The 27,148-nt window shown below is 44.3% G+C and overlaps 1 protein-coding gene across 2 annotated transcripts; it reads left to right on the top strand.

Moving 5' to 3' along the window:
• Nucleotides 1–519: 519 nt before the first annotated feature.
• Nucleotides 520–18,235, top strand: iqsec1b (IQ motif and Sec7 domain ArfGEF 1b). 2 transcript variants are annotated; one of them, XM_076096952.1, is made up of 13 exons: nucleotides 520–804; nucleotides 3,703–4,964; nucleotides 5,528–5,689; nucleotides 7,637–7,759; nucleotides 10,244–10,410; nucleotides 10,856–10,995; nucleotides 11,706–11,735; nucleotides 11,857–11,982; nucleotides 12,075–12,174; nucleotides 12,997–13,158; nucleotides 13,292–13,453; nucleotides 15,629–15,678; nucleotides 17,335–18,235. In XM_076096952.1, exons 2-13 carry the CDS (start codon nucleotides 3,709–3,711, stop codon nucleotides 17,869–17,871), a joined length of 3,015 nt encoding a protein of 1,004 aa, XP_075953067.1. In that variant the 5' UTR covers nucleotides 520–804; nucleotides 3,703–3,708; the 3' UTR covers nucleotides 17,872–18,235. The 2 variants fall into 2 exon arrangements, with proteins under 2 accessions (XP_075953067.1, XP_075953068.1); XM_076096953.1 differs by lacking the exon at nucleotides 15,629–15,678 and having other exon boundaries at nucleotides 687–804; nucleotides 17,335–17,488.
• Nucleotides 18,236–27,148: the final 8,913 nt, after the last annotated feature.

The following is a 27,148-nucleotide window of genomic DNA, read 5'->3' as shown; positions in this document are numbered from 1 at the left end:
AGAGGTGTGGAGGGAAGTGAACAGATCTGTGTTGACATTTAGCCGCTGCAGTCCGGTGGGGCGTGGCTGCTCGTTGCTCCACACTGCCGGGGGGTTTCATCCAACCAGCTTCTTCCGCGTTGGCGTTTGTGCCGCTGCGAGCAGACAAAGATCCTTATTGATCTTAATAGCGCTGCCTCGCATGCTTTGATCGCTCCTCACATTGTGCGTGCTGTTTTGATTGAGATTGTAGAGATGGAGCTGCTGATAATGTTGTTGTGATTTCAGTGTTACTCATAGGCGTTTCATTTTACTCTTATCAAGATGCAGTGGTAGGGTCTTTCTGCTGATTAGGATGACTCAATGTGTGTTCTGCATTGTGAAGGGGAATGTTTAAAGACAGCACACATAGTTATGCCCCTCCCAGAGGTATCGAAGTTCCCTTCTCCCCATCCGTCACGTGCCTCTCGCCGAATCACAAAGCAGTGCATGCCCTCAGGACAGTGACTCAGCGAACTAACCCCAGTGTGCTCCTTGCGTTGCAGTGTGGAAGGTGATGCTGCAGGCAGCGAAGTGGGCGCCTCTGTGGACCCCAGCAGCGGATACAGTTGCATCCCAGTGACCCACAGCGGCGGGCTGGGCCCCGACCACCTGGACAGCCAGCTCTACGGACACATCCTGCTGCCCGGCCACCTGCGGCCCCGCCGACCCAAGCTCCAGCACTCCCAGTCCATCCTCCGCAAGCAGGCCGAGGAGGAGGCCATCAAGCGCTCCCGCTCGCTGTCGGAGAGCTATGAGCTCTCGTCGGACCTGCAGGACAAGCAGGTGAGGGGGGGTGGGGGACAACTTCTGTCTGTAAAAACCTAATATAAAGCTGGGTGACAAAAAATTACTGTGTAATCTTCGCCAGGCGTAAGCCTGTGGGCAGATTCAGTCACGTCTGTGTGATCTGTCCGTCTGTCCGCAGTTAATCCCGTCATACTGCTGGACCCATCAGCATAATCATTTGTATTGCTCATATATGACTGTATGCTCAAGGTCCTCTCTTTGGTTTTGAAGAACCTACTTAATTGAACATTTAACACCGTCATTGACTGCTAACTCCTCATTCCTCTTAACCGGCCGGAAGCGGATGCAAACTCCACAACTGTAGCAAAAGATATTTCTGGCTAGGCTAAAAACAGCCTGTTTTAGGCCACATTCTGGCCTTTTTCATGGCTCAAAACTGATAAAAAAAGTTTGATATGATCTTAAGATTCGTTATGATTCACTTATGTTAGACACAATATGAGATAAATAAAAAACCTGCACTCTACGAAGTGAACTTTTCTTGTTTAAAATGTGTCGTTTGTAGTAAGTCTGCAGTGTCTTTTAACACTACAGATCGTTTTAGCATCTTTTAGCTCATTGTTTTGGTTTCCAGCCCGCAACTGTTCTGTCTTGGTTCAGTCTCGGCACTCTCATCGACCTCAAGCAGCAGCAGACAGCTGTTTCCAGTAAAAGAAACCACCGTAGACACCGCAACGCACAAAGTTAGCAGCTGGTTAACATGGTGGAGCATTTAGCAGCTAAAGAGAAGGGGTTACTGGGTCCCAAAACAGAAGAGTGAATTGGACTTGCAATTGTCAGGTCACCAGAAACACGACCAAATGCTGATGTTGCTATGTGGCTTCTGGGTATAAATAGAGGACTATTTGCTTACATGTTAGCCGTAACAACCTTACTAGGTGATAATATGTCATTGAGAAAAAAAAATGGTTTGCGAACTAGTTCTATGTAGTTGCATGGACACTTCAAAACAGCACACAATTGATTTGTTCCTGCCATAATACTTGACCTGCATACACGGACAGAGGAACATAGCTCAGACCGGAACGGATCCAAAAAGGACCCACTTGGACCAGATTCAGCCACTCCTGTGGATAATTAGATTTGATGGAAAATGTGGTCAGCCCAAAAAGTCCCAAACAGGGAGAGATGCTCCGCCAATTAATGAAAAGACAGAGTTGAAAAAGGGAGCAACAGATTTTCTCTGATCTTCACAGTTCACACGTCTGCGAGTCCTCTTGGATCCATTTGGGTATTAAACATATGGACATACAGACCTGAGACCTGCAGCAATAGGCCAACAATGGGACAGTACTATGAACCCGTTGGACCCATGAAGACCTCAAGGGCGAGGTCACAGTTCAGTAACAGTCAGATGACTTCATACATGGTCAAAATGTAACACCCTTTTGAATTAATAATTGGAAACATGTACAACAAACTGCCAACATCATGAATTGCAAGAAAATTGTCGAACATGTTTATTGCATCTTTACCTTTTTTATAGATATGACAATACCTGAAGGTTAATATTATATTACCTGTTACTACAAGCTGTAGAGCTGCCCATGGTGGTCAAATAAAAGTCATATAACAAAAGGACATTGGCCCTCTCGTTAAGCAGTGAAGATTCTGTTGTGGTCCATGTCCCTTGAGGGAAGTGTGAGTCCACCGACCCCCTTGGTCCTCACATGGTGCAAGGAAGCATGATTAGTGTCATTCTACTCCATGAGTCAATGGGTGGAAAACTGGGTCAGTGTGTAAAAGGCACAGGGGCCTTGGACAGCGTATTAATAATATTAATAAAATCATTAATAATATTTCATTTCAGTTTAGTGTACACTATGTAATATACTGTACACCCGACTGATTCATTTTCATCCTTCTTTTAATGAACGGTATTTAACAGTGCAGCTCACACTATTAATTCATCTATATTTTAGTACTTGGTCTTGAATACTTAATTTGTGGTCTCTTTTTGCAAATTTTTTAATGTCCAACAGTCCCCGACTATAATCATATTTTCTTTCTGAGAGCAATTCCTCATCATTATTTGGGCCATTACCAGTTCATCCGTCAAACTGGGTTCCCGTCACAATTCAACATTATCCGTCTTCCCCGGGAGTCTATTTGAGTCTAATAAAACTTCCAGACATTATTTAAATGCCATCACCGCTCTTCTCGGTTGTTTTTAAGGCAGGGCAAAAGCAGACAAGACAGCAGCACCATTCTTCATTCTGTCTAATACATGTATTCTAAGATAACAGTCTTACTTTTGCATCCAGGTGAAAACAGCTTTTGATCCAGATTACATTTTCTAGATGGAGTTTTTTTAAGTGATCCACCAAACGACGTATATCTTGTTTGTCACAAACATGCTTGATAAATTAATCCTAAATCAAGGTCCATTAACTACCTTTTTTTCTGTATCTGGCTCAGTCATCATCGCATGACTAGTATCACATGACCAAAGTTCCATGCTAAGATGAACTAAGTGAGCCATCTCAATGGCGACTAAGGAAATGTGCTCATGAAGACTGTGAGATGTGGTTAACAGGTCCAGAGAATCTAAGTGGAACTTGAATTTCCATTATTTTGTCAAACTACTATTTCCAAGCACAAGAATAAACATTCTCTCTCATGCAAATGTTTGACACTAAAAAATATTCTAGGTGAAGTATTACTTCCAATAAAATCCAAAATACAGCCCCTCTCAGAATACTGTGTGTCCATCATCCCTGTTTTCACCTAGGATCACTATCACCAGTTGTCGCATTGCGGAGAACATTCGCAAGGTGGAATTGCCATTACAACGCTGCTAAGGGAATATGTCGGCTTTCCTCAGTTGTTTCTCAGATACGTTTATTTTACGTAATTTTCCTTCTCTATATGCAGGTGGAGATGCTAGAGCGTAAATATGGTGGGCGTTTCATAACCCGGCATGCAGCCCGCACCATCCAGACAGCCTTCCGCCATTACCAGATGAACAAGAACTTTGAGCGTCTAAGAAGTTCTATGTCTGAGAACCGTATGTCCAGACGGATCGTCCTATCCAATATGAGAATGCAGTTTTCCTTTGAAGGACCTGAAAAAGTCCACAGCTCCTACTTCGAGGGAAAGCAGGTCTCGCTAACCGATGACAGCACCAAAATCGGTGCACTGGTGCAGTCGGAGCACGGTGGGGAGATGGGCATGCAGGCCAAGACCCCCACCACGCAGAGCGACTTCACAGACGCTATCACAGAACTAGAAGATGCCTTCTCCAGGCAGGTCAAATCTCTAGCTGAGTCCATAGATGATGCGCTAAACTGTCGCAGTCTGCATGGTGACGACAACCAGTCGGAGCCAGGGAGAGGCCACCAGGACATGGACAGGGAGGTCAGCTGCCAGGTGAAACCCTCCCACGGCGCTTCGGAACACCGCAAACTGGATGAGATGACGGCGTCTTACAGTGATGTCACCCTTTACATCGATGAAGAAGAACTGTCACCACCACTGCCCCTGTCTCAATCTGTGGACCGACCCTCCAGCACAGAATCCGACTTGCGTCAGCGTTCCCTCAACTCTTCCCAGGACTACTGGTCACTGGCTCATAAGGATGACAAAGGAGACACGGACACCAGCTGCCGTAGTACACCATCTCTGGAGTGCCAAGAGCACCGTCTGCGGGTGGACCACCTACCCTTACTGACCATTGAGCCTCCGAGCGACAGCTCGGTGGAGCTGAGTGATCGCTCCGACCGCAGCTCCTTGAAGAGACAGAACGCCTATGACCGGAGCCTCAGCAACCAGCAGAGCAGCCCCAAACAAATCGGTCACAGCCTGCCACCCCGAGGGCCTTCCAGAGACGAGGATGCCACCCGCCATCGGCCACGGCAACTGGAGGCCCACCTGGCCATCAACGGCACCGCCAACCGGCAGAGCAAGTCAGAGTCCGATTTCTCCGACGGTGACAACGACAGCATCAACAGCACGTCCAACTCCAATGACACCATCAACTGCAGCTCCGAGTCCTCGTCCAGGGACAGCCTGAGGGAGCAGACGCTCAGCAAGCAGACGTACCACAAAGAGACTCGCAACAGCTGGGACTCGCCTGCATTCAGTAATGACATCATCCGCAAGAGGCACTACCGAATTGGCCTCAACCTCTTCAACAAGTACGTACATTCCACCACACGAGATCCGCTAACAGACTACTCACACAGATTCCGACACAATCTGATACATTTCTTGTACCTTGTACATTACATACTTAATGAGGCACAGAGGAGGTTATGTAAATTAGATCCAGTTTATTCCTTGTGTTTTAGAACCCAACATGAAACTCCCGATGTTGATTGAAACACGACTATCTGTCTGTTCTACTTAAGGTGCAGACAAGCCTGGGACTCATTCTGCCCCGCTTCATGCAGAGCGATTCATCTTAGCCTCTGTGATTCCATTTAATCATAGATGATTGTGGATTTGGTTTCTTTTCCAGAGCCAGCCATTAAGTTCCTGTTAATCATTTGTGATGAACACCGCAGAGAAAAGTAGCTCCCTCCTCCCCACTCTCAGCCTTCATCCCGTTCCACCACCCTCCCTCCCTGCCTCTCTAAATCCTGTCCCTGATCTGACACACATTTGGCCACGGGCAGAAGTGCAGTGGGATAATCACAGATTTTGGATTGTGTCCTATATCTCTCTATCTCTATCTCTCTACCCTCTCCTATGTATCCAGGAAACCAGAAAAAGGCATCCAGTATCTGATAGAGCGAAACTTTGTTCCGGACACTCCAGTGGGTGTGGCCCACTTCCTGCTCCAGAGGAAAGGCTTGAGTAGGCAGATGATTGGCGAGTTCCTGGGTAACAGACAAAAACAGTTCAACCGAGATGTCCTCGAGTGAGTTTGCAGCGAGTTAACATCTTTGTACTCTTTGACGCACTTGTATGTGCAGAAGGATCGTTTTTTTTCTCAACCCTGAAATTCTCAAAAACAGGCTTTTGATTTATCTTTGTAAACGTTGCTAGTGCACAGAATTTTGTTTTATCTTCCTCCCTGGAACATGAACATAAATCATCATTCAGTTGTAAATATGGTCGCCAATTTGCAAGCAGCACTCTTTGGTTTTCATGAGCACTACATAATGACTCATGTTACATCCAGGAAATAAACAGAAATGGAATCCACTCAGGAAATTGCTGTGATGCTCAGATAAACACACAGACTACATTTATATCAGGGTAGCGGAAGAAATAGGTCCCTGTGTACCTACGTGGCATTTGTTTTTTTTGGAATCTGTATTTTTAGGACCCTAATGATATCATGTTGCAAAGGTCAACTAATGGCCCATGGGGTTCATTTAGCGCCAATCTTGAGTTAACGTCCACACCAGTGGCGAAAAACTCTTTGTTTTCATATCTTCTGAACCAGACAACATACAAAGACAGATGAACCTACTTTTCCATATAATTTTGACACCAGGAATCAAATGGAAACACCACTGACATGGTAAAACCATTCTCTATTGGTAAAAAAATAAGTACATAACACATTTTAGGCTCATAACAATATAACTTTTGCTACTTTGTATGTTGTCTGGTTAAGGCGTGGACATCAATTCAAGATGGCCGCCGCATGAACCCAATGGGCCATTAGTTGATCTTAACTAAGCTTAACTAGAAACCATTAGGGTCCTAAAAATACATGTGGAGGAAGTCATAAAGATCTCCTGTTTTCCAATAGTGATTCTCAAATAGTGCCTCTACTTTATGCCTTTGACTGGGCAGACTTATCTGAAACACACTCCAGCAGCGCTATCAGAGCTGATTGAGATTCAGAGGAGGATAAGGCCAGGAAAGGTTCATCAATGTCAGTTTGACAAGCATATCTAAAGGGCTCCTTGAGAAAATGTCTATAAATTCTGACATGAACGGTATCAAGGTATCAGGGCTCTGGAGAGCCGAGTCACACTCCTCACTCCAGCGTCGGATAAAGTTCTCAGGTACTTTATTGAAGTAGAAGTTTCAATATCACAGTGGACAAAGTCCTGCACTAAACAGTGGGAAAATGAGGATTGTTACTTTAAAAGGTTGTGGTGACGAAGCGACAAATAATTATCCCCCGGCTGTGCTGTTATCCTCGGCTCTGTGGAGCGTTTTAGTCGATTCCAGGTCGTTGATTTTGGTTCAGTCTCACTGCTCTCATGAAAGTCATTTCCAGCAGCAGGCAGCTGTTTTTGGCTAAAAGAAATATCTGATAAACCCACTGTATGCTACTTGTCCAACACCAAACCACAAACAGGCATAGTTAGTGATAGCTAATGAAATAAATGGAGCATTTAGCAACTAAAGAGCCAGTTGATGGACACCAAAACAGAGCTTCAAGGAGAGTGAATATTTGATCTACATTCATTGATCTGGTTGCCTGAAACAGGACTCCAAATCAATGCTAATGTTGCTTCCTGTCAACTGTGTGGGTAAATTTGCAACTGTTCGCTAACTCGTTAGCCATAACAAGGTGATAATATGTCTGTGATGTGTTGCGCTTGTCGTGGAAATTATTAGTACTGCTTTAAGTAAAAGCAATAAAACATACTCAAATTTTAAAAGTTCAAATTTAAAAAAAGTTTGAATTGTTAAAAAAGAAAATGTCTAAAATAAATGTTGTCATTGAGCTGAAACAAGCCTGTTTTCTACAAGCAGCAGCTGTGTTTATTTCATGTTAAATTTGAAAATTAGCAAGGAACTGTAGCCACTCATTAGGGGCAGTTATACAGTGCTGAATCCCATCCAGCTTTCTGAATTTGAAAAGACTGATCTTCCCACTGCCCACTGTGTTTTTCACCAGCTGTGTGGTGGACGAAATGGACTTCTCCGCTATGGAGCTGGACGAAGCGCTCAGGAAATTCCAGGCACACATCAGAGTGCAGGGTGAAGCACAGAAGGTCGAGCGGCTGATCGAGGCCTACAGGTGACAAACACTGGGGACACAACGCATGGGTTCATCTCTCAAACCAGTGGAGACGCAATGATGGATCATGGACATCATTTTCCACAGCAAGGAGGAATAAAGGGATGTTTTTGCAAAGGTCTTACATCAGCTTCGACCAATTGAGAATTACGTGAGAGGATGATCATTACCGGATTCATTGCCATGTCTAGTATTTACACAGCGTGTATGGATAATGGATAGCACAAGCTAGCTTGCAACATGTCACATGTCCAAATCATAGTAGGCTATATATAATGATGGACGAAATGACAATCGCCCCAAAAGTGAAACCACAACATCTTAATGGTGGCTGGTTGTAGTGTAGATTTTCATAAAAAGACGGTCTCCATCATTTAAAGTAGTTTGTATTACGCTGATGTAAGTTCAAGTGTTCAATTCTTTTATAAGTTTGGTTTTAATTTATTATTTAATGCCATAAAAAGAGGATGTGACGTCATGATTGACAGATGAAGCCGTGTAGAACGTATTGTGTGTTCATATCAGTGTCAGCAGACACAGGTGTTTCAGTTTAACAAGTGACCGTGTTAACTGGTGACTTTCAGCCAGATGTGTCCGTGGTTGCTCTTGGGAACTCACTTAAATAGATAATGCGTAGAAAATAAACACAGATGAATCTGTATTTGAAATTGATTGAAAGCTTTTACGAGGACACAAATTACCAAACCTTTTTTACTGTTGATACACGGAAGAGCCAACTTGGATTTCGAGGTCGGGGATTTCCGACAAGGAACTCTGAAATTTGGTGTTCCCAGTTCAAATGCAACGTATCGTAATGCATCCGCAGGGCGTCTCACTCTAACAAGCTAACATGTGCTCTTTTTGCGATTGGCTCAGGCGGGTGTACAGGCGGGACCTGGCGCAGACTCTAGCTCCAAATGACGGCAAAAGCGCAAGATGGCAGCTGCCATATGCGTGATATTTTGGCTTCACTTTAATAAAGTGTGAGGAATTGGAGGCTATCTTTACACAGTCTATGATCTATATACAGTCAATGGTCTAAACACCATTGCCCTCTAAAACAGAGGTGACACCAAAAGTCGCCATCTTTAACACTCGGGCACAAGAGCATCAGTGCAGAGTCATTCTAAATCCAGACTCTGTTCTTTCAGATCATTACAGAAACTCATTTAGAGGAAATTAGTTCAAAAAGTTGAGGAAAACCTCCCTCAGGGCTGCTGATGGATGTTGTTTGGGATTCATTTAATTTCTCCAAACCTCTGGTAGAAAGGTGCTCTCATGCCCATAGAGAATCAGCTTCGATCAGCGCTGAGCAAGGGCATTTCGGGCCTCAGTAAACACCGCAGTCACTGTTACATTGTGGAGATAACGATAACGGATCATGTGGCTCATCCCCGGCAGCCCAGTCCAGATAATACCATGGACTCACTTTATGGTGGTTTAGAGAGCTGGTAAGGCTGCAGGCTGTATCGACAGTCCTCAGCGGTGCTGGATCATCGTTCTTTAGGCTCGAGGCTGTGACGCATTATTCAAATGTATGTGATCACAGCTCAGATAGTGGAGGGCTCGATATCAATACTGATATTCCCGCCAACGAGCGGAACTAACAGGGATGGTTACTGATTTATTTTGCCTTGAAGGAAAGTCTTCATATCGATGCTTTGTCCTTTAATGGTGTTCAGATGTTACTGTGTCCAACTTTAGTTTGAGTTTTCCCCGCTGTGTGAAATAAAGTTTAAACTATGATGATATCAGGATACTTAAGATAAAAGCTTTAGCTTTAAATATCCATAGTGACAGGCCAATAAGTGTGCACGTGACGTTAACCGTTGACGAAGCGGGCACAATAACAGATGTGTCCGCAGTGTGGTCCTGGTTGAGTATTTTCAGGATCGTCTTAAGGCTGTTAAAGTAGGATTATTTGGTTAATCTAAGTTTGAACATGTAAAATAATTATCACATGCGTTACATGTAACCTAAGCTGAAGTAGTTTTCCTATTTTTGACCAGTGAACGGGCACATTTATGAAAAGCATTGTATTAGCAGTGGGACTAATAATATCATCATTCCACTACAGGAGAGGCTTGAGTTTGTATTCCATGAAGCTAGTTAGCCTAGCTTAATAACGCCCTATATTTCTTCCAGTTGAGTATTCGTTGATCAGATCCAGGTCCAGATATTTTGATGGCAAACAACCTTCCTGGTAGTTATTTGTGTTGGAAGCAAAACCTGCCCACACAGATATCTTACCGATCAAGTAACGGTACCGCCGCTGTAAATCAGCACCAAAACTTCTCCCCCACAACAAACAACATAAGGGATTTAAACACAGCAGAAAAATAGACATTTGTCATTTCTTCTTTCTGGTAAATAGAATTTTGACAAAATAACTGCACCATTAACAACAAATAGCAAAGAAACATCTATTGATTTCTTGGCAAAAATACAATTTTAAAGTTTCCGTGTCCAACATCCTCTCTGCAGCCAACGCTACTGCATCTGCAACCCCGGCGTGGTGCGGCAGTTCAGGAACCCCGACACCATCTTCATCCTGGCCTTTGCCATCATCCTCCTCAACACGGACATGTACAGCCCCAACGTCAAGCCGGAGAGGAAGATGAAGTTGGAGGACTTTGTCAAGAACCTTCGAGGTACTTTGTCCGGCTTACTGTCACAAAAGCATGATTATCTTTAGACGCTGGATAAACATTCACTTCAAATTAAGTTTTGTGCATGCATTTTGCTTTGATTAATGGCCGTGTCGATACGTTTTTTGGGAGTTTTTTTGGAAGTTGTGTCCAAGAGAGCTTTGCTGGTAAGGCAATCTCTTTTTAGTTGCCCTCGACAGATTTTGAGGGTATTAGCGGGGGCTTTACGGCATGGCTAACTCATTTCTGAGTAGTCAGTAATTAAAGTACAGTATTGAGTGGACAAATGTTTGTCCTCAGAGAGCTAGAAGGACATCTCTGTCCGCGCTGTGAGAAATGTGTGCAGCGCAGCAGTGTGTAGGTAAATTCAAAGGGTTCATCAACTCTCATAAATCTCTGAATTAATCATTAATCCTTCTCTCTCTCTTCTCCTCTCATCCTCTGACAGGAGTGGACGATGGGGAAGACATCCCCCGAGAGATGCTGGTGGGGATTTATGAGCGGATTCGCAAGCGGGAGCTCAAGACCAACGAAGACCACGTGTCCCAGGTCCAGAAAGTGGAAAAACTCATTGTCGGAAAAAAGCCGGTGAGTTTGAGCTTGCCCTTGTGGGGCCCGCCGCGCGTAGATTGTGGCCGCTTTCATCTCACCCTCCATTCAGGAGCTGAAACTAATGGGGAGCGTGCTGTTCCAAATTACCCAATGTACCCTCTGGGCTGTCACAGAGAGCGACGGTTTTCTTCACGGCCGGCGTTCTCTAAAAAAAAAACGGAAAAGAAATGAAAGCGAGTTCTTTACCTGAACCTGCTCTCTTTGCTGTGTGACTCATCGATTCTTCGGGCCCCGGAGCCCTTCATGCTGAATGACTGTAATACGTCTTTTGCCCTGAGAGCGAGCCAAGGAAAGTGCCTCCTGCCAAGCTCCGTAATAATGAATGAGATAAACAGCCTCACGCCATATAATCATGAAGGTGTTTTTACCCCAGCCCTTCCTCTCCCTCCATTCATGCCCTTTCTATCAAACCAACTCTCCACTTTTGGTGACGCAAATCAGCAGAAGTCCAAGGGACCATGGCGACGTTGTGGTCATAAAGCTTGAGGCACACAGCACACGGCACTAATAGATGGATTGTGAGGAACGCATATAGTTTGTTCCGCGATCCATAAAACTAGTTTTCCCGATTCTAAATTTGGCCCATTTCTCTTGTTGATTGTTTTGATGTATCGCGAATATAAAAGTCGCCCGTATGTGTTCACTGATCCCTGTAAAATGACTTGTATGTATTTCTCCCTCCACAGATCGGCTCGTTACACCATGGTCTGGGCTGTGTGAGTATTACTCTTCCTGTCATCTGAATCTAAATGTTTGAGTGGAAATATTTGTAAAATATTTTAAAAAGCCTTTCTGCAAACATTGTGGAACGTATATAAGTGTTAATCGTGTGCACAGGTGCTTTCTTTACCCCACCGGAGACTGGTCTGTTACTGCAGACTTTTTGAAGTACCCGACCCCAACAAACCTCAGAAGTTGGGCCTTCACCAAAGGGAGATCTTCCTCTTTAACGACCTGCTGGTGGTAAGGCAGACATTAGTCTTCCGGGCACACTGAGTACACACTCATTCACTCATTCACTGAAAGAGTCTAAACCAGTTTATTTTTTTTCATAGGTTACAAAAATTTTCCAAAAGAAGAAGAACTCTGTGACGTACAGCTTCCGGCAGTCCTTCTCACTTTACGGCATGCAAGTGCTGCTCTTTGAGAACCAGTGTAAGTGGCATGTTTGCTCTCTCTAAAGGTGTCAGTATGCTTCAAACAAACTAGTATGTACTAAAACATAAAAAATGGTGATGGTGGTTCAGAAGGGCCACACCACAAAGCAGTTTGGACTCTGATGTCAAAAAAGTTACGGAAGGATGAGGTTTCAGATGGTGTTCAGTGATCAAACAAGGGTTTCGTTTGAAGCATACTGACATCGTAAAGCTGCAGTTGGTAACTCTTATTGAAAGAAAATATGACTTTTTGTCATATTTACTCAAACTGTCATTATGTCGTATAGTAATACACAAGACAGATAATCTGTGTAAAAATCTGATTCCTCCGCCTCCTTTTAGGGTTTTAATGGCATTTGTAAGATTCCACCACGCTCGAAGGACATCAGCCAATCAGCCGAGGAGTCTCTAACGCAGCTGTTAATCACTGATCCTGAACTGTCGACCTATGCAACGCTGATCAAATATTTATCAAGGTTCTGATACTGCATTGCCTATTTCTTGCCTTAAATGTTTCGATCAAAGTTTAGAGCTTTGTGAGCAGTGATTGACAGCTGGCTTCTCGTCTCTGATTGGTTGTTTTACTTCGGGCACAGTGAAATCTTGCAAATGTCAATGAGTACTAAAAGGAGGTAGAAGAACATTACGTTTTTTTTACAGATTATCTGTCATGTGCTACTGTGAGATAGGATAAACTATGATATAAAAAAAAAAATGACCAACTGCAGCTGGTTGCAGAAGTTGACTTCTGTAGACTTCTGTGGTGGTCTGTCTATTTTGTGTGACCTCAGGTTAAAGCGTTGATTTCCTGGCCCTTTAGATTATCCCAATGGAGTCCGTCTGACCTCAGCCATTCCTGGAGCTGACATCAAAGTCCTCATCAACTTCAATGCACCCAATCCTCAGGACCGCAAAAAGTTCACTGACGATTTGCGAGAATCTATTGCTGAAGTCCAAGAGATGGAGAAGTACCGGATAGAATGTGAGCATGTTTTTCTCTACATATCTGTGCTCAGCAATTACCCATCCTTCAACCTACACAATGGTCTGTTTAAATGTGAGACTACAACAGAGAGACGTCTGGGTTGCTGTTAACGTTGTATATGTGTTTCCAGCTGAGCTAGAGAAGCAGAAGGGCGTGGTGAGGCCCAGCATGTCCCAGAAGGAAACGGGCAACGGCAACCTGAGCCGAGCGAGCCTCGACGACAGCTACGCCGTCAGCGAGGGTTTGAAGAGAAGCGCCCTCAGCAGCTCCCTACGGGACCTCTCAGACGCAGGTAAAAACAGGGGTTGCCATGGTGACATACCCATCTCACAAAAGTAGAGCGTACAAAGCCGCACCGCTGGCAAGACACTGTTTACTCCCTGTGGTCGATAATCAATTTGGAAGAAGCCGAGTTCCTGTTCCTGTCCGGTTTTGATTTGGGTGGCAGCCGTCTTAGTTTAACGCACCCTCTGAGCCATGAAGCCGGTGAAGCACAGAGACAGAGATGGGTGTTCTGCTAATGGGCCCAGGTGTAATTCACTGGAGGCCATCGACTGATAATCCTTCACCGCCGGCAGGGGGGAGGCGGCAGCACTATGTAGGTCACTGTGGTCAATTTGAGCGTCTGAGCGGGAAGAGGAATTAATGTTGTCCGGTTGATTCGGGCCGTGGAGAGTCGCCTCGACACAAACACACACTCAGGGACCTGAGCAGAGGGTTCGGACTAGCGGAGCAGTGGTCGGTGCTTTTGATGATCTTTGAATGAGACGCAACACGTTCGAGTGGCAGACTTTATGGGGTTTTGGAGGCCTACAGTTCCTCAAGGGGCTGTTTGTGCATCACTCAGTTAAAATCAGTCTACAAGATTTTAGGTTTGCTTCACGTAAAAATTGACTTGTTATGTTTTAATGCAGTTTCCTCGACACTTAATAAAGGGGAACTCTACCGACTTAACAGGTTTACACAACGTCAGTTTGCCAGTAGTCGGGAATGTAGTCTTCTGTGTCTAACAAAATCACCCTGATGATGTCATAAGCCGTGTTACCATTCGTTATGCGTATTTTGATGAAAAGCTGTATGCAAACGGCAAAATTGAAAGGTTTTTACGCTCACTCAGTGTTTTTTTTGACTTATTCAAAAAAGTGTTGATGTGCTGAATGGAGTATGGCAGGGGGGGGGGGGGCAAACCCCTTTTTTTTATTCAGTTTCCAGTTACACTGCAAGAAAATCAGTGTTTCTTGACCAGAAAACCCCATGTGCCATAGAAAATTAATTTTCTATCAAAATAACTAAACTGCATGACATTACTATAGTTCATTGGTGTGCCCACATATTACAAAAAGTATTTCTGTAGCTCCTGCTCTTATATCTTACTTAAATGAATGCAATACGTTTAGACTCTAATACAGAACATGGCCTAAGTGTCCACTTAACATATTGTGACGGTTTAAGCAGGCTGAAATTGCCTAATATTGGATTCTGTTCATGGCCTAGGTGCCGTCCTAAGATTAAGATGCAGCTATAAGATGTAAATCTGTTCATATTTAGACATAGTTGGCATTAAACACAGCCAACACTATCCGACATGAAAGAAAAACTTGCCCATTTGAAACAGCCCTGAAGAACTCCATCCATGTTCCTCTTTTAGATGGTTAGATGGCCAAGCCGACTTGTTTCCTGGTTCACAGCCTCTTCTTCTGCTGTTCACTGACGGATTACAGTCAGTTGGCCTTTAGTGCCAACTTCTGGCAAACTACGCTGTAGCCGAGCGTATAGAAATGTGTCTAATTTGCATTTCTTTTTTTTGCGAAATATTTGCTGATAATTTGAATGGAAACATGGCTGTCGTGACATTATCGGGATAATCTCAGTTTGGGTTTGGAGACTACAAATTTAAAAGAAGGCTACAAACAGAAAGCCTCAGTTAGAAACTGGAGGCGTGAAGTTCGAAAAGTGTGAACATTTACCAGGTGGGAAGTGTCTGATAAAATGTATCATTTGGTTGCATTGTGGCAAATGTAGGACACAGTGTATTTCACTCATTCTCGGGACTAAAATGAATTAAAGGATATCTCGGCCTCTGCTGCTTCGATTTTGCCCATTCTTTTTTTTATTTGTCCTTTATGAGTCTTGCAAGTTAACGGGGGTGAAATGCTAAATTGCCAAAGTATCCCTTTAATGCAGCCGGATTGCAATTGTTTCACTAATGGCAAGTGTCTCCAGCCGGCTGTGTAGTCACTGAGTAAAACCTTCTTGTGGAGTGGTAGCAGTGCCTCGCTTTTTTCCTTTTCCCCTTTACTCCCTACTCGCCTCCCTCTGACCGGTCTGCTGCTAGCTTAGCCGTGTGCCACTGTTGTCACCTTAGGGTGCTAGCGCCCCTCCCCCTCCGCTGTAGACGGAAGAGATGTGTGCACCATCACGTGTTAACCGGGTGTGTCTAATCTGTCATGTTGCATGTTCTGGGCAGGCAAGCGTGGGAGACGCAGCAGTGCGGGATCACTAGACAGCAATATTGAAGTAAGTAGGACGCAACAGCTGACTTTGTGTTGTTCAATCTGAACGCGCAAGCCTCTGTTTTTTGTTTTGTTTTGTTTATTTGTGTTTTGAGTTTGGTTATCTTCCACTGTTTTTGGTGGTGTTTTTGTGGTGAGCATCTTGGTCACTGTGCATGCAACGGGAATGATCCGCCGCGGCCGACACGCATCTTAACCCTGGATGTGCACGGCATGACATGACTAATACTACCCCTGACTCACACTAGGGCTGCTCTGTGTCGATTGGTAGACTCCCACCTTTGAGTCATCCTCTCGTGTAAGCGGGTTAGAGTTCGAGCCATTTCCTGAATTTCATCCTTTTTTGTTTTGTTTTGTTCACTCCAAGTGAACCTGGATGTGCTTTTGTCAGTTCCAGCTTCTGCATGCTCGCACAGTTTGAAGTGGCTCATGACCTCCACCCTCTTCCTTTTGCCATTGTCACACTTAGCCAGCAGTGTACTGCAGTGAAAGAATCCTAGCATGACGGCACAGATGATTCACAGTTAATAAAAACTCTGTCAAGCCATCCAACCTCTGTGATCAGGGCCATTTGTATATGGCTAGCTGAGTTAATTGTGGTTGATTTGACACAAGCCTTATTGTCTTCAGTTCTTCAGTGCCAGTTCGGATACAGAGCTGTTGCCAAAACCAAAAAAATCCATCTCTCAATACTATCCACACAGTCTGTGGCCCAAAGCAAAGTTTAATTAAGTTAGCTGTTAGCTGGGTAACTAGTCAGCCTGGCGCGTTAAGAATAGCTATGTAGAAAAAACAATCTTCTCGATCATGGTCTTGTTTTCTTATGAAGGTCAAATAGAAATGCTTTCATAAACAGTTAAAAGTGCCTCATAGTAACTTGAAAGTAAGAACACATCATAACTCAACACTCTCTTTTGGATCTAATAAGTCATCGGTGAGGTGAGGTGCCTGCGCGGGGCCCAAATTATATTAAAAGACGATACCCTGGCGAGCGATACAGAAGTATCGGCTGAGGTACCACCAGAGTGCACATCAGCTTCTCATCCTGCGTTCTCCACCACAGAAATAGTTTTGAATGAAGATAAAATAACCTTGAACCTTTATAGTTTAGTTTGCATGTTGTGCATGGCTCCCGAAAGATTTGCTTCATTTCTTTAACATAAACTTTTGTTTTGGTTGTGTATTTTGTTATTCTGTGTTACTGTGCCCTTAAAAAAAAAATCCTATGAAGTTTTTTTTTTTTCATCTTGCTGAGTGGGACTTAAGAAACATCAAACCACATCAGTTAACTGAGTAGTGCACTTTTGGTGACTCCGAACTTGACAGTTGAAAAACGGTACTGCATACAAATGTGTGTCCTGTATACAGGCTGCAGCTTCAGATCGCTCTATAAACACTCTAAAGTGGGGCCACATGGAAATCAAAAGGGGTTACTGTAACTTTGGAAAGCAGATACATTAGTGACAGTGCAGATACGGTGTATGATGGCTCAGGGTGATGTTTTTCTCACGACAAATATGTCTTTTGGTCCTTAAATAACTGCCGAAATATGAATCTGCAGCAAGTATACCTTCACTTGTATCTGCTGTGTCGCACTGGACAGCAAGAGTAGACTCTGCCCTGTGTCTCTGCTGAGCTCTGACCGTCTTCTCTCTTGCAGGGGTCCATCATTAGCAGCCCTCACCTGCGCCGGAGGACCCCCTCGGGCCGAGACTGCCCGTCCCGCCACAGCGGCCAGTCCCTGCCCAACTCCTCCTCGCTGCTTGGAACTCTGTTCGGTACCCGGCGGGTGAAGTCCCCCAGCCCCACACCGCAGGCCCTGCACCCCACCCTCATCTCCCACACCCCTCACCCCGCCAACCTGCACCACACGGCCCGGTCGGACACGGACGCGCCGGCCTCTGCGCACCCTCACCACGCCCAGTTCTGCCATGCGACCCAGAACCCCCCGCCTTACCACCACCACCACCACTACAACCCACCGGCCCACCTGCAGCACCCACCGCACCAGTACCACCCGGCGCCGTCTCACGGCCAGCAGCCGGCCTACCCGCCACACCCCCATGCCCACGGGAGCCACCCGCCGCACCCCTCCCACCCCGCTCACGGGCCCCACCACCATGGCCCACCACCGGCGCCCTCCCAGGCGCCCAGCAGCACCAAGCCCAAACACAGCGGCATCAGCACCGTGGTCTGAGGCGCACGGAATGGTGGGGGGTGGGGGGAGCTCTCTGACTGAACTCTTGATTTTTTTAAATCCGAGACTGACGAGACGTTTGCACTGTGCATCCGCCGGTCTGGGGGTGTGAAGCCAGACGAGATCCTGTGCCACCTTTGGCATTTTTTTGTTTCGTTTTTTGTTACGCTCAGGGCAGCGTATTCAATACAAACACATCTCCTCTCCAGTCGCTCCCTTTCATTTCATCTCACAGGTCACGCCTGGCTGCCTCTAGAGCAGCAGACAACGACGCAAGAGCATGCACAAAGACCACGACTACTGTTCCTCCTCAGTAACTTCAATTGACATGATCTAATATCTTGCTCGCAGATATTTTACAGAAGATTTAACCTAGTGTGTGTGTGTGTGTGGGGGGGGGGGGGGGGGGGGGGGTGGCGTGGCTGAACGGACAGAACGGTCATCCTCAGCCGTACAGTAGCCGTACCAGTATTTAATGTAGCGGTAGCTCACAGTGCACTGTGATATCTCTGTTAGCAGCAATAAATGTGCCAATTATGGAAGCATTTACTAATTTAGTCACAATAATTGCTTTGTGTATATTGTGCATATTGTTTTGTAAAATGATAATATCAACTGTTATTATTATATTATTACAGAACAAAACAACGTTGATTATAACTCTCAGTATACTATACTGGCACATAGCTGGCGTATTTTCACTGTTAAGAACCCGATCAGAGCTTTTATTAGTGGGGCAGTTAGCGAGGATGCTGCTGTGAATGGTTGCCTTTGACTTAGGATGAGATTGTCGAAGGCCGCTGCAGACTTTGCACGCCGGCCTTTAATAGAGTGACGTCCAACCGCGCTCGTCTTTGGTTTGGTAGTTGTCTCTCAGCCACAACGAGCCGCCGCGCAAAACAGATTCACCTGAATGTCCGGCATCATGTTATTTTTTTAAAACAGGTTTTCTTGGGAGTCCAATGAACGCTACGCACTGGACTGCAGCCTGGTGGGATCGTGGAGGAGGAGGAGTTTTTGTTTTTCCCGGAAGCTGACAGATTCTGCGCAAACCGTGTAGCGGGGTCTTTAACGTCCCTCCCTGAATGTGGAAGCTCTCAGCTGGCTGAGTAGTCCCCTCTTCGGTTTCACTGCGCGTCCCACAGAGCGGGCGCCTCGACCACAGTGGCAGAACATCAATAATTATCATTCTGCGACGGCGATCGGCGGCATCGGTTCACTCACCGGGAAAGGCAGTTTTTATATCAATCATCCTTCTGACATATTACCGGACGGCCGTCCCGTCTGTGGCGTGTGCAGAGCGGAGGCATGGGGGATGGGGGATGGGGGGGGGGGGGGGGGTGCTGGAGCATATTTTCTGTTGAAAAGTGACAGACACAGCACCTGTTTGTTTAGTTGATATCAATGGCAGAAGTTAGTCTGAATCTGTTTGAAGACTAAAAGATGGATTTTTTTTTTTTTACTTGTATGTGCAATATGTATTTTTGTGTCTCAGAGCTATTTCAATCCGGTTGTTCCATTTTGTTTGGTTCTGTTAGAGTTGTCCCCCCCGAACGTCCTTTGTCATTCCTTCCCTCATGTTTCAGTCGAGTGCAAGTATCCACAGGGGATTCGGTTGGACTGGACCTTCCACGCTGATAAAGAATGTCAAAGAAAAATCATTTTGCATGTAACAATGTCTTTCCAGGCTATTTTCTAACTGTCGTGTATTCCCAAACTATATCAGTGTTGCAGTCGACAGTTGTTAAAAACAAAAAAACAAAAAAAGATGAATGGTAGAATAGTTTTGACTTCTTCGATTACAGCTAACAGAAGTCAACTAAGTATTTGTGTCACTCCAGAGGACAACAACAGCCGTATCGTTTCCTGATGCGCGCGCAGCAGTCCGCCGGATCATTGGCGTACAACGGGAGTCAAAGCTGTGGGAGGGGAGGTAGAGCGATGATGGACGTGATCTCCATAATTTACCACCCATCTCAGTCAATGGCTCACACGTTACTGTCCACTGATATCCAGTAGATATGTCAATACTTCTGTCGTAAGGCACCACCCTCTGAAAAAGTACCCCTCATAAAGGGTTAGACTAAGAAACTAATTTGATTCATCGATAAAGTTAAGTAATCTTTGAATACGGAAGCAGAAAGTGGACGGCCCGCAATTTTTTTTTCTTGCTGTTATCTCGAGATCACCAGTTAATTGTTTCGTAATGTCGAGAAAACAAACTTTTTCCTTTCGAGATAACGACTTTATTATCTTTTTAAATACAGTCTTTTTATATTATATTTTTTTATAGACAGGCTTCTCTACGGTCAGCTCGATCCGGGCCGATTGAATGCATTGACCATTAGCGCCAGTAAAAGAGTGCACTGGGTAAAGGTTTGACTGCGGTCGGCATTGTCCTCCTGGTCTCTGATAAATTCAAGTATTAAGAGGAAGCAACCTTTTTTGTTTTCTCGAGATAACGAGTCGATTATCTCGTTTGAAAGTTCATTTTCTCGAGAACTTGTGTTCTGAAGATAACAGCATTGAAAAAAATAACTGCTAGCGCAACAGCTCTCGGCTTCTGTAGTTTAAATGCATTAATGGTTGATAAATAATTTGCTTTACACATCAATAATATGCCATTCATGAGAACAACTTTTGGGTTGCCATGTTTTGAAAATATCCCCTTTGGCTGTTGTTAATCCTCCAGCAAATGCTAGTAATACCTAGTTTACACTGTACGCCTTTAGCCCTTCATTTTACTCGCCGTTTTTGGAACTCCCGGACAAAAAAACTGAAGATCCTCAAGATCAAAGGCAAATTGGAGTCTCTGTGCTCAATCGTTATGTGTGAACTGTTCTGTTTATCAACAGATTATTACTGATATATAAAGTATTTATACATCATTACTGAAGCCTTTAGTTACCACCTCTAAACCCTTTATAAAAGGGTACCTCGTAGACAGTGTTTGCCATGATCCAAAATGTACTCAGCCGGCTTTATGTACTGTAGGCTCCCTAAAACCTAACATTTGAGTTTGACTCTAAATTTGTCAAATATACAGCATTTAATCCAGCGTAGTTTAGGTTCCTATGGAGTCACAAAAGTGCCAATACTACATGGTCATTACATTTTAAATCGGTTTTCTACCAAAATGAAATGGTCCCAGCACAATGCCCACAGTTGACCGACCGAAAACTTCTGTCTTCAGACCAGAGTCTGATTACCAGCCAGTTGTAACGGCATAATGGTGCAAACGGCAGCCAAGAAGAAACCTACCTTCTTCTATTTGAATTATGTCCAATCACAGTGTTCTCAGTCACAACCCAGCAGTTATTTCAGGCGACTGATCAATCGAAAAAAACCTGATTCCGTGTGAGGTGTTTTGTCGCATGCCGTTGATGCCTACCGTTTCTTTTCTCTCTCTCTCTCATTTAGTTTTGTTTTAAGTGTGGTTCTATCGAGCGGTGGGCTTGTATCGCCCCTAAACTTTCAGCTTCGATTTCTCTGACTGATGCTCGTTTCATTTTTGAGAGATTTCTGGCCCTATAAGCGTGTCTTTTCATTCCAAGTTGTGTCATCTTACTCCCGGCATGCATTTCACCTCTATTTCCACTGTACAGTACAAAGACATGGCGGTACACTGCTGGGTGTAAATAGCAAATCCATCTGGGGGGAACATGATGTAAGTCGATGAAGAGGCTCTGAAAGGGAGGCGACGTGTTACGGGTGTGTGGGTAGCAAAAACCAATGAGATAAACATATGTAAATAGCCTGTAAATAATGATAATTATTATTACTACTACTGCTCGGTGTCTGCAGTTCCATTGAAGGTGCATTCCTGCTCCCCTCTGATATTTACATAATCATCAACTGCTTTCTCTCTGCCTCCGACCGGGACTGAATTATCATAGGGATGTAGAGCCGGCTATGTTACGCGGTTGACGCGGCTTCCGGCTCATTTTCCGGAGACGCTCCTGTTCTCTCGCACTCACGGCCCATTTTTGGGAGGTCGAATGGAAGGGAGGAGTGCTCCTTATTTTATTACGCATTCTGTTTCTAAGTAGACAAAACCCTATCGATGTAAAACTAGTACTGTGACGATGTTGAGAAACGCAAAATAAAACGATATATTGTAAAACCTGAGCTGAGTGGCCCTGCTTTGTCAAGGAGCGCAATTTATTGGATTGACTTGAGTGAAGTTGAATGACGGCTTTTCTACCCACGGTTGCACCGGGCTTTATCTACCTGAAGGTGGTTCTACAGTCCTCGGACCATGCATACCTTTTTCTACCTTAAAAAAGCAAAAAGTCCTGACGTTCTTTAGGACCCCATTACTATCTGAAAGTGGTCCTTGGATCCTAGAACTGCACTTACTGCATACGTAGGTCTTTCTACCTAAAAAGGGGAAATAGTATTAGAATCATAGAACCACAATTAAAGCATGGGCGATAATTCAATACGATAATGTAGCGTCTTTAAATGGAATCACCGTGATGAAATCGTGTATCGCGATATCGTGATGTGCGATTATATCGTCTTAATGGATAATAACAAGCACATGCTGACTCAGCTTTCTCAGACGATCTGAGATGGTGTGGATTCCGCTCCATGGATGTACCCCCGTGAAGTTCAATGAAACTATTGTCTTCTATCTGATCACCCTGTGCTTGTGTGCATTCGGTGGTCGTGAGTCCAAGTTCCCCTTAGCGCTGCAAATATGTATGGCTTCTGAGGCTCCAGAATGTTTAGGTTTTTACTGGAATAAAAGTTCTTGAACTGGGGAAACCATAAAATCCCATTTATGTGCGCACTAACATTGCTATCTACTACTACTACTATTACTCTAATGCAGTTGAGTAAATGTTCTTCTGTTAGCTTAATATTCAATACAGATTATTGACGACTACATTTACTTGGTCTGCAATTAGAGCAGTCCAGATAATTATGACGTGGATTCAAATGTAGCAGATTTGTCAGCCTCGACATTCTTTCTGAGCTCTACTCAAGCTTAAAGGTAAAAACAGGTGTCGAGATTAGTTATTCCTACCCTTCCTACCCTATGTATGTTAAAAACAGTAACATCTGACAATATTTTAGGTGAGAGGAGTACACTAGTCCTTCTCAACATTTGTTATGTTATGGTTTCAGAATACTGAAGATAGTTGGAGAACAATTAGATAAAAACAGGATGTAGGCTCTACAGGATTTTTTTTTTTCCATAGGCAACTATCATCTTACATTTTAGGTATTGTATTATCCAAAATAGTGCATATACTGTAGCTGGTGTGAGTGGGGAAAAAAGAAAATCTCCCCAAAAGGAGGCTGTGGGGTGTTTGCGATGTCTGGCTCCGCCTCTGCTCTGGGCTTAAGCTGAGGAAAGCCTGATGACATCATACGTTTTGAAGATATCCCTGCATGTGGTTTGAGGAGTGGTTACAGCACACGCCATATAACCGGAAACATCCCGGGTTCCACTCCGGCCTTAGGACCTATGTTATGTTGCATGTAATCCCACTCTCCCCCATTTACACTGTCAACAACCAAACAACCAAAAATCTCTATATATCTGCACATTGTCAGAAACAATACTGAGGACATGACATCTGTGGCCACGTGGTTTGTGTTCCACTCCTCCTCTAGCCATCCAACAATACAAAGGCTCTCTTCGGGGACACCGAGGCATCTGATATTAACCTCAACAAACTGCTGTGGATCCGCTGATGAAAGTCAATACAGCCGAAGGGCCTCGACACTGCTTCTCTTCTCCGTCTTGCACAGTCAACATGCCCGGCTGCCTGCCCTGACTGTGGCAGGTGGTCTGAGTGACAGCTCGCCCTGTTCGTCTATCCGGCCCTTGAGGTTGGAGCTAAAAATAGATCCCCGGGCTTTTGAGGGGCCACTTCCTCGGTGTCAGCAGGACGACGTCATCATGCGGCCGGGGGAGGGGCCCGAGCACAGGGCTGCATTTCCTCTGCCGGCAGAGAATGGTTTGGGGCTACGTACCCCCTTGTGTTCTGTTAGACGATGATGCGTGCTACGTTGGTAACGGTGACGCTGACAATATTCGATGTTCGTATTATTATTATTTATAGCACCGGTGGGTTTACAGTGGACATTTGAAGTCTGCTCCAGAGGAGGTTCAATGACAATAAGCTCTTGTCACAGCACAGCAGGGTCAACACAGGTGTAATTAATAACATTAGTGATGGTCACATTCCATTTAGTGTGTCACAGCCATTCCAGTGAGCTAGCATGCACAATACCAGAGCCCGAGCCCACCTAAATGGAACGGGGCCATCATTAATGTTATTCATTACACCTGTGTTGACTCTGCTATAACATGTCACAATTTCTGACATTTTCCTATTCTCTGTGCATAGGTGTAAGTCAGCCGGGGCACGTGCTTATGTGCTGTATGTTTATAAGTAATATTGTATGTTCCATGTCTTCGCCTCTACTGCATTATAGTTTCTTTGTAGATTGCTCCACCAAGTGGTAGCCTCGCGCCATTGTTATACGGTTGTTCTGTGTTTAGGGGCCATCAGAAATATCACCATAACGGGCATACTTGATATAAACGGACCGAGGAAGAGCCACGATCCGCCACATTTAGACAAGACTACTGAGGGCGATGTGTCATGTCCTCTCTTTTGTTTTAGCATTACCGTTAGAGTTTATATTTTACAATTAAAAGCTAACACTTTGGTTATACTTCACAGGCTGGTAAAAGTCATTTTTATACTCAATCTATTTAAATACGACTCAGCATTATACCATCATAATATGTTTTTCTGGTACTTTAGAGAAGACGTTAAAAAAATTAATCTAGATCTATGTTTGGAGATATAATTGAACAATTAGCTGAGTAAATAGAACATGATAAACCTATGAAAATCCTGTCAATAAGGTTGGTGAGAGGGATATTTTTGCATTGTATTGTATTAAACATTTGCTTGAAACATTCTCTCTCGAAATAAATCAACAGCAGCGTTGATCGGGCACTCGTACCTTCACGCACGTCGAGGGTACTGGCAAGACTCTGGTTGACGCGGCCGTGCATTTCTGTGACCATCATACACTGCGTGCACGAGTTAGACGGTATTTCCTGCGTGGATCAGCGGCGTAGCCAGCCAGGTCCTTTTGCCACGTCTTAATCCTCAACAGGTCTCAAAACTGACTGTTTGTTTGTGCAGCTAGCTCTGACAATCACTGCTGAGTGACTCAAAGCGCGAAGAGTCGAGGAGAAATGGCAGAATGTATCGTTCTATGTGGAAAAAAAATGTTTTTGTAGAGAAATACTTCTAAGCCAAAAGGTGAGCCCTATAATATGAATTAGTCTAAGTGCAGTTTGATTTTATTCAACAAACTGAAGTTGCATTAAATTACTTCACATTACAGCCTGTCTCCAAAACGAACAAAAACAATTCACTGAACTATTAATGAAAACTCCACGTACAAGCGCGATTTTAAACTATTGATATCCAATTTCTGCTCTCCAAACATCTTACTTTGCACATATTTAGATCAGAGAAGCCTTTTTCTGATGGTGTGCCCACGAATCCTTTTAATAAGTTCAGTGTTTGGACCGCTGTATCGATAGTATCCTGCTTACGGCCATGGTTGTCAGTAGGTGGCGCTATGACTATGAGTTAATATTGGCATGCAGAAGCCATGACTCTCATCAAGCATGTCAAGTTTGGGACAGTTTTGACAAAGTATAGTCGAGTTACAACAGCTTGATGGATGATGGCGAACCATGTAAAATGGCCGCCACACCACGTCAAAGCCGTTTCATGAAACCTCAAGCTTTTGCTAACTTTTAATCACTAAGGTCTTTAGATTGTACTGCCCAAATTGGAAGTTGATCTGATTCCCAGATTTTATACATCTAGGTGAAACACACTGCAAGGTCTGCATTGTTGAAAGTTTGTAGGGGGCGCTATCGAGGCGACTTGCCACTCTGAAGCAATAAAATCATATCAGATAACTACAGTTAGGACTTTAAATGTGTGTGTCATGGTTGGTTATGTTTTGAGCATTTTAGCCCCTCAAAAACACCTTCGTTTTTAATGGCGAAGAATGAGTCGCCACAGCAAAGTCATTCCATGAAAGGTCAAAAGCTTCGTGGGCTGGCATGATTAACTTCTTACATTTGTGTCAAAAAACGTCATCAAATAAAAAATGGCCGACTTCCTGTTGGGTTTAGGACAGTGGCGGGCCGTGCATTTTATACCTGGGCCTTCACTGCTGTCCTGCAGCTGAAACACAGCTACGGTTATTATTTGTTTCGTGTAAACATGAAGCCAACACCTATAGATCCACTAACTGCAGAGAATACGCCGACACTGCGTCTCCTCTCTGCTCTGACTGCAGCGCGAGGCTTCTGTGAGAGAGTCCACCTGTGAGTGCTTTGGGGCGGCGGAGGGGCTCAGGGCAGCATCAGCTGCTCGTTCACGACAGGACAGAACGTACGTGCTTTAACGTCAGAGTCAAGACACCAGAAAAGTCTCCAACAACACCAGAACAAGTCTCTAGATTTGTCACTAGTAGCTTTTGACAAAAAAAGTCGCCAGATTTAGCGAGAAAGTCGTCAAGTTGCCAACACTGGCACCGGTTAAATATGTCCCCAGAACAACATTGGATGTAACAATGGTTCCTATCACATAAACCAAACAAAAATCCATCTTCATAAAAACAAGTTGTACAAATAATAATATATAAACAAACATATTAAAGCTACTGCAGATGTAAAAACAAATGCATTTAACTTACCAGAGCTGCTGTTCACTATTTAAAGACAAAGTCCTCCTTTCTTTGTTAACAAAGAGTTTAATCTCACGGTTGTTCAGAACATCCGTGTGTTTTAGTTCCAGTAAGAAGTCCTTCTTGATTCATGGACGCCAGTGAAGACAGTCGAGCCTCCCTAGTTGTATTTCTTGAATATGTTTTAATGCGTTTGAGGGCTGAAAATGTCCACTCAACATGTCACACTAGCCCACTGACCAATCACGTATGGCAGAAATGAAATATTTTAGGAAAATGCTCATTCCTATCCACCAGTTTATGGTTGGTGGAGATTCATGTTGTTCCTGAGCAGTTTTCTCAGTCGTCACTCAACCAGTGAGTGACTCAGCTTTTACAACAGGTGGAATATTTTAACATCAACAACAAATGGAAAATGTGCAGATTATATCAGGTCCAGTCATGAAGTCATGAAATGAATATATGTGAATCTTGAAACGCTGCTTTGCATCAGGATGATATCTTGAAACTCAACTCTTTTGTCAAAATG

The sequence above is a fragment of the Anarhichas minor genome, unplaced genomic scaffold (genome assembly GCF_050575085.1).
Source record: "Anarhichas minor isolate MPS153535 unplaced genomic scaffold, ASM5057508v1 ptg000023l, whole genome shotgun sequence".
Lineage (NCBI taxonomy): Eukaryota > Metazoa > Chordata > Actinopteri > Perciformes > Anarhichadidae > Anarhichas > Anarhichas minor.
The sequence above is the reverse complement of the archived record's forward strand: the minus strand, read 5'-3'. Positions and strand labels throughout refer to the sequence as shown.